We start from the raw sequence: 8342 nt of genomic DNA on the forward strand, positions 1-8342 counted from the left end.
TGGACTCATATTTGTAGTATTTGGACTCATATTTGTAGTATTTGGACTCATATTTGTAGTATTTAACTTGTATTTGTAGTATTTGGACTCATATTTGTAGTATTTGGACTCATATTTGTAGTATTTAACTTGTATTTGTAGTATTTGGACTCATATTTGTAGTATTTGGACTCATATTTGTAGTATTTAACTTGTATTTGTAGTATTTGGACCTGTGTGTTGTTGTGGGTGAGTCCAGTGCTGGTTCTGTGTCTGTACCTTAATCCTTCTCTGCAGTGAGCTGATGTCTGGTCTCTCGTTGCTGCTGCTGTCCAAATGCCTGCACACACAACATGATATTCACTTCAGTTCTGTAAAGAGCACAACAAATATATATATATATATATATATGTATATATATATATATATATATGATCTTATCTCTATTTTTTGTCATTTGTAGTCACTTTAATAATTTTTTAAAATTTTTTTATTGCATTTGATACATATTGTCTTGTGCTGCTGCATATTTAAATTTACCCATTGGGAGGTCAATAAAGTATGTATAATAATAATAATAAAAACAACAACAACAACAACAACAACAATAACTAGAAGCACTCGGAGAGCGCAGACCTCCGCCAAGGCTGATCAGTGGCCCCCCCCGTGGGCCCCCCCACGCCAAGGAGGTTATGTTTTTGCCAGGGTTTGTTTGTCTGTCCTTCTGTTTGTCTGTCCGTTAGTGTGCAACATAACTCAAAAAGTTATGGACAGATTTGGATGACATTTTCAGGGTTTGTTGGAAATGGGCCCCCCCCGTGGGCCCCCCCACCCCCGATCACCACCAAAATTTAATCATTTCTTCCTTATCCCATTTCCAACAAACCCTGAAAATTTCACCCAAATCTGTCCATAACTTTTTGAGTTATGTTGCACACTAACTGACAGACAAACAAACAAACAGACAAACAAACAAACAAACCCTGGCAAAAACATAACCTCCTTGGCAGAGGTAATAATAATAATAATAATAATAATAATAATAATAATAATAATAATAATAATAATAATGGATTAGATTTATATAGTGCTTTTCTATGAACACTTGTACAGTGGATCCATTCTTCATTCACTCACACATTCACACTCTGCTGGTGTTAAACTCCATCTGTATCCACACTCTGCTGGTGTTAAACTCCATCTGTATCCACACTCTGCTGGTGTTAAACTCCATCTGTATCCACACTCTGCTGGTGTTAAACTACACCTGTATCCACACTCTGCTGGTGTTAAACTCCATCTGTATCCACACTCTGCTGGTGTTAAACTACACCTGTATCCACACTCTGCTGGTGTTAAACTACACCTGTATCCACATTCTGCTGGTGTTAAACTCCATCTGTATCCACACTCTGCTGGTGTTAAACTCCATCTGTATCCACACTCTGCTGGTGTTAAACTCCATCTGTATCCACACTCTGCTGGTGTTAAACTCCATCTGTATCCACACTCTGCTGGTGTTAAACTACACCTGTATCCACACTCTGCTGGTGTTAAACTCCATCTGTATCCACACTCTGCTGGTGTTAAACTCCATCTGTATCCACACTCTGCTGGTGTTAAACTACACCTGTATCCACACTCTGCTGGTGTTAAACTCCATCTGTATCCACACTCTGCTGGTGTTAAACTCCATCTGTATCCACACTCTGCTGGTGTTAAACTACACCTGTATCCACAGTTGTTCTGTTTAACATGAACTCACTTGTAAAGTTCAGCCAGGAAACAGTCCAGAGACTGGAGTTCTGAGAAAATACCTGAAAAGAATAAAGAGAGTAAATAAAGAGAATATACCTGAAAAGAAAGAAACAAAACACCACAGCAGCATTAGAGCAACACACTCACACACACACACAGAACTCATGTGTGATTGGTGCGTTTGTGTGTGGCTCCGCCCCCTCACCGCTCTTGTCCGTCCACACATGTAACTCTTGGGCCAGTTCAGGTATGACCAGGAACGTCCTCCAGCCCTGACGCTTCTTCGATTTGAGGATGTCACCGAAAATATGGTCCCCGATGTAGACGATGTCCTTCCCTTTGGCCCCGAGGAGGTCACACACGATGTCCGACGAACCTGAACACACCAGAGGGTCAGAGGTCAAAGGTCAAAGGTCACACACGATGTCCGACGAACCTGAACACACCAGACACCACATTTACCTCCAGAGTAAACAAAACTCCCACATTTACCTCCAGAGTAAACAAAACTCCCACATTTACCTCCAGAGTAAACAAAACTCCCAGAGTTACCTCCAGAGCAAAACAAAACTCCCAGAGTTACCTCCAGAGTAAACAAAACTCCCAGAGTTACCTCCAGAGCAAAACAAAACTCCCAGAGTTACCTCCAGAGCAAAACAAAACTCCCAGAGTTACCTCCAGAGTAAACGATGCCGTGCTGCAGAGGTCCAGTGTACGTCCCAATCTTCAACCGTCCAGTGGTCTGACAAAAGAGCAGAGTCAAACACCGACAACACTGACTTTATATGTTTATTTACATTATATATAAACCTGTTCAACACTCACAGTGTAAATAAACCTGTTCAACACTCACAGTGTCAACCTGTCGCAGAACTGTTCCCTCTCCAAAGAACATGGGTTTACGAGCATCCACCAGGATCAGGTCAAAGTAGGACTTCCAAGGCCTGTGAGGGGTCCCAGGCTGAGGAGTATATATAAACGCAGTATATAAGACGAACCAGGCTGAGGATTGTATAGAAAAACGATATATAAGACAAACCAGGCTAAGAAGTATATATAAACACAATATGTAAGACGAACCAGGCTAAAAAGTATATATAAACACAATATATAAGACAAACCAGGCTGAGGATTGTATAGAAAAACAATATATAAGACAAACCAGGCTAAGAAGTATATATAAACACAATATGTAAGACGAACCAGGTGAAAAAGTATATATAAACACAATATATAAGACAAACCAGGCTGAGGATTGTATAGAAACGCAATATATAAGACGAACCAGGCTAAGAAGTATATATAAACACAATATGTAAGACGAACCAGGCTAAAAAGTATATATAAACACAATATATAAGACAAACCAGGCTGAGGATTGTATACAAACGCAATATATAAGACGAACCAGGCTAAGAAGTATATATAAACACAATATGTAAGACGAACCAGGCTGAGGATTGTATAGAAACGCAATATATAAGACGAACCAGGCTAAGAAGTATATATAAACACAATATGTACGACAAACCAGGCTAAAAAGTATATATAAACACAATATATAAGACAAACCAGGCTGAGGATTGTATAGAAACGCAATATATAAGACGAACCAGGCTAAGAAGTATATATAAACACAATATGTAAGACGAACCAGGCTAAGAAGTATATATAAACACAATATGTAAGACGAACCAGGCTAAAAAGTATATATAAACACAATATATAAGACAAGCCAGGCTGAGGATTGTATACAAATGCAATATATAAGACGAACCAGGCTAAGAAGTATATATATAAAGACAATGTATAAGACAAACCAGGCTAAGAAGTATATATAAACACAATATATAAGACGAACCAGGCTGAGGATTGTATAGAAACGCAATATATAAGACGAACCAGGCTAAGAAGTATATATAAACACAATATATAAGACGAACCAGGCTAAGAAGTATATATAAACACAATATGTAAGACGAACCAGGCGAAAAAGTATATATAAACACAATATATAAGACAAACCAGGCTGAGGATTGTATACAAACGCAATATATAAGACGAACCAGGCTAAGAAGTATATATAAACACAATATATAAGACGAACCAGGCTAAGAAGTATATATAAACACAATATATAAGATGAACCAGGCTGAGGATTGTATAGAAACACAATATATAAGACAAACCAGGCTAAGAAGTATATATAAACACAATATATAAGACAAACTAGGCTCAAGGATTATATATAAACACAATATATAAGACGAACCAGGCTGAGGATTGTATAGAAACACAATATATAAGACAAACCAGGCTAAGAAGTATATATAAACACAATATATAAGACAAACCAGGCTAAGAAGTATATATAAACACAATATATAAGACGAACCAGGCAAAGAAGTATATATAAACACAATATATAAGATGAACCAGGCTGAGGATTGTATAGAAACACAATATATAAGACAAACCAGGCTAAGAAGTATATATAAACACAATATATAAGACAAACTAGGCTCAAGGATTATATATAAACACAATATATAAGACGAACCAGGCTGAGGATTGTATAGAAACACAATATATAAGACAAACCAGGCTAAGAAGTATATATAAACACAATATATAAGACAAACCAGGCTAAGAAGTATATATAAACACAATATAGAAGACAAACCAGGCTAAGAAGTATATATAAACAAAATATATAAGACAAACCAGGCTAAGAAGTATATATAAACACAATATAGAAGACAAACTAGGTTCAAGGATTATATATAAACACAATATACAGACCATTCAATTCAAAAATCATTCCATTCAATACATGGAAAGAACTTAGATACAGACCTGATCAAAATCTTAAGACCAGTTGAAAAATAGCTAGAATTGACCTTTTGCGCATTTGGATCTTAATGAGGTTTTAAGTAGAGCTACAATATACAAAAGCAAGAAGGGGGAGTGAGACAAAAAGCACTTTGAAAAAGTCATTTATTGAAAACAAGTAAACTGAAATAGGCTGTTTATCAGCTGATCAAAAGTTTAAGACCATCGCTCAAAAAATTACAAAAAACTCTCCAAACCAGAACAAAAAATGTTCTCAGTAGGACTCAGTAATGAGTAGCTCCACCGTTCTTGTTAATCACTTCATAAATTCGTTTGGCCATGCTTGATGCGAGTGTTTCCAGGAGGCTGGTGGGAACATTGCTCCAAGTGGTGAAGATGGCTTCACCAAGGGCATCAGCTGTGTGGAACTGATGGCCATTTTTATAAACTTCCCTTGCCATCCATCCCCAGATGTTCTCTATGGGATTTAAATCAGGGGAACATGCAGGATGGTCCAAAAGAGTGATGTTCTTCTCCCTGAAGAAGTCCTTGGTCAAGCGAGCATTGTGACCTGCAGCGTTGTCCTGTTTTTAAACCCAGCTGTTCCCACACAGACCAGGGCCCTCAGTCATGAGGGACGCCCGCTGCAACATCTGCACGTAACCGGCCGCCGTTTGACCACCCTGCACCACCTGAAGCTCCAGTGTTCCACTGAATGAAAAAGCACCCCAGATCATGATGGACCCCCCTCCACTGTGCCGGGTAGAAAACATCTCAGGTGGGATCTCCTTGTCATGCCAGTAACGTTGGAAGCCATCTGGACCGTCAAGGTTCCATTTTTTCTCATCAGAGAATAAAACTTTTTTCCACCTTTCAGTGTCCCATGTTTGATGCTCCTGGCAAAGTCTAAACGGGCAGTTTTGTGGCGTTGGAGGAGACGAGGTCTTTGAATTGGTTTTTGTTTTTGAAACCCTTTTCCCACAGATGCCGTCTGATGGTTATTGCGCTGCAGTCGGCACCAGTAAGGGCCTTCATTTGGGTGGAGGACCGCCCTGTGTCCTGACGGACAGTCAATGGGATCCTCCGGCTCAGCGCAGGTGACATTTTTTTGGGTCTACCACTTGACTTTTTTGTTCCATAATGCTCAGGATCTGTCCAAAAATGTAGAATGACTGTCTTACTGCGTCCAACCTCAGCAGCAATGGCACGCTGCCAGAGGCCTCGCTTATGCAGCTGGACGATCCGACCACGTTCAAGAAGAGAAAGCTTCTGAGCTTTAGCTTCAGGAGGGCATGACCGTGTGAATGCCCGACAGAAAAGGAGAATTTGGAGCAGATTTTGGCTTTTATAGCCTGTGGTCTTAAACTTTTGATCAGCTGATAAACAGCCTATTTCAGTTTACTTGTTGTTTTCAATAAATGACTTTTTCAAAGTGCTTTTTGTCTCACTCCCCCTTCTTGCTTTTGTATATTGTAGCTCTACTTAAAACCTCATTAAGATCCAAATGTGCAAAAGGTCAATTCTAGCTATTTTTCAACTGGTCTGAAGATTTGGATCAGGTCTGTATAAGACGAACCAGGCTGAGGATTATATATGATTTTATATGTATACATATATATATATATATATATATATATATATGTATATATATATATATAGAGAGAGAGAGAGAGAGAGAGACAGAGAGAGAGAGAGACACAGAGAGAGAGAGAGAGAGAGAGTGTTAATTTGTACCTTTGGTCCATGAGGAAAGTCAAACAGATACGTCATAATTTTCTGTAAAACGACAAGAAAACAGACTGAGGTTTTATTTCCAGGAACATGAATGATGACACAGTATGTGTTCACTGTCCTCTCACCTCTGTGTACTTGTACTCCCCTCTGTGTATTTGTACTCATCTCTGTGTACTTGTACTCATCTCTGTGTACTTGTACTCACCTCTGTGTATTTGTAATCACTGTTGGTTGCCAGGAACACTTTGGCCACTTCCTTCATCCGGCTGAGGAGCAGAGGAAGTTTAGGCTGAGTGGAACAAACACACAACAGTGTTTACACAGCAGGACATCCCATTACTTACATTACATTACTACATTATTATTATTACATTACATGACATTATTATTACAGTATTATTATTACATTACATGACATTATTACTGCATTATTAACCCGAGGGTTAATCATATTCAGTCCACCAACAGCCTGGACCAGAGGACAGCAGGAATCTGAACACAGGACATGGATGTATTTCAGAAACACACGAATCTGTTCATTATACACAAATAGTGTCGAATGTTCTGATAGGTCGAAGCCTGACAGTAACAAGACGACAGAGGAGTAATGGACAGAGAGCAGGAAGAATGACCGCAGCTGTCAACTGGACACAGCTGAGTTTGGATGGACAATATTCTGGAGTTTTGTTTGTGGATCATGGACTGTACGTCCAGTACAAACAGATGGGGGGGGGGCACTACATAAGTTACACTACCACTCCTTTTTTCTGTTTTTTCATTGTTGTTTCTGGTTTTAAGTGTTGAAGTGTTTGAAATAAAGAACAAACTAACCAATAAACATGAATAAACCAATGACCGACTTGCATTACACACACATATATATATATATATATATATATATATATACAGTCGTCCTGAAAATTATTCATACCCCTGCCATTTTTTGTAACTTTTTGTTTTTGTGATGAAATGAATGAGTTTTGTCAAGTTTGTTTGTGACTTGAATCTGTGGAGGGAGCTAAAGACTAGCATGATGGGTAGGAGACCATCCAACTGGACCCAGCTGGAGGCTTTGGTCCTGGAAGAGTGGACCAAAACCCCACAGGAGACAGAAGAGAACCTGTGGACACTTACAGGAACCATTATCAAGAACAAAGGCTATTCTACTGACTATTAAAAGACTTTGGACTTAATAAACCTAGGGTATGAATAATTTTGAACATGGCGTTTTTTGTAAATCCTCTAATAAAATACTCCTGAAATAAAGTATTTCTCCAAGTATCATTTGTTCTTATTTCCTCACTTGTGTATCACATGTAAGTCACAAACAAACTTGACAAAACTCATTCATTTCATCACAAAAACAAAAAGTTACAAAAAATGGCAGGGGTATGAAGAATTTTGAGGACGACTGTAAATATATATATATATATATATATATATATATATATATATATATATATATATATATATTTACAGTACAGGCCAAAAGTTTGGACACACCTTCTCATTCTTTGCATTTTCTTTATTTTCATGACTATTTTCATTGTAGATTCTCACTGAAGGCATCAAAACTATGAATGAACACATGTGGAATTATGTACTTAACAAAAAAGTGTGAAATAACTGAAAACATCTCTTATATTCTAGTTTCTTCAAAGTATCCACCCTTAGCTCTGATGACTGTTTTGCACACCCTTGGCATTCTCTTGATGAGCTTCCAGAGGTAGTCACCTGAAATGGTTTCCACTTCATAGCTGTGCCTTGTCAGGGTTACTTAGTGGAATTTCTTGCCTTATTGATGGGGTTGGGACCATCAGTTGTGTTGTGCAGAAGTCAGGTTGATGCACAGCTGACAGCCCTATTGGACAACTGTTAGAATGCATATTATGGCGAGAACCAATCAGCTAAGTAAAGACAAACGAGTGGCCATCATTACTTTAAGAAATGAAGGTCAGTCAGTCTAGAAAATTTCAAAAACTTTGAATGTGTCCCCAAGTGCAGTCGCAAAAACCATCAAGCGCTCCAACCAAACTGGC

The 8342-nt window shown here is 38.4% G+C and overlaps 1 protein-coding gene across 2 annotated transcripts in view; it reads right to left on the bottom strand.

Annotated features, from left to right (window-relative positions):
* LOC115416475 (cytosolic purine 5'-nucleotidase-like) overlaps window positions 1–6736 on the bottom strand; it is a 13782-nt gene extending 7046 nt beyond the window's left edge. Inside the window, exons 1-8 of one of the 2 annotated variants that reach the window (XM_030130249.1) lie at window positions 6710–6736; window positions 6509–6592; window positions 6304–6345; window positions 2591–2698; window positions 2413–2479; window positions 1943–2113; window positions 1745–1796; window positions 259–319 (exon numbers count right to left, since the gene is read on the bottom strand). In XM_030130249.1, the coding sequence (XP_029986109.1) occupies window positions 259–319; window positions 1745–1796; window positions 1943–2113; window positions 2413–2479; window positions 2591–2698; window positions 6304–6345; window positions 6509–6592; window positions 6710–6721 (597 nt within the window). In that variant the 5' untranslated portion in view covers window positions 6722–6736. Of the gene's footprint in view, window positions 1–258; window positions 320–1744; window positions 1797–1942; window positions 2114–2412; window positions 2480–2590; window positions 2699–6303; window positions 6346–6508; window positions 6593–6709 lie in introns of those variants that run through there. The other variant, XM_030130250.1, reaches the window with a different exon arrangement.
* Window positions 6737–8342: the final 1606 nt, after the last annotated feature.

Source organism: Sphaeramia orbicularis, unplaced genomic scaffold (genome assembly GCF_902148855.1).
Source record: "Sphaeramia orbicularis unplaced genomic scaffold, fSphaOr1.1, whole genome shotgun sequence".
Taxonomy (NCBI): Eukaryota; Metazoa; Chordata; class Actinopteri; order Kurtiformes; family Apogonidae; genus Sphaeramia; species Sphaeramia orbicularis.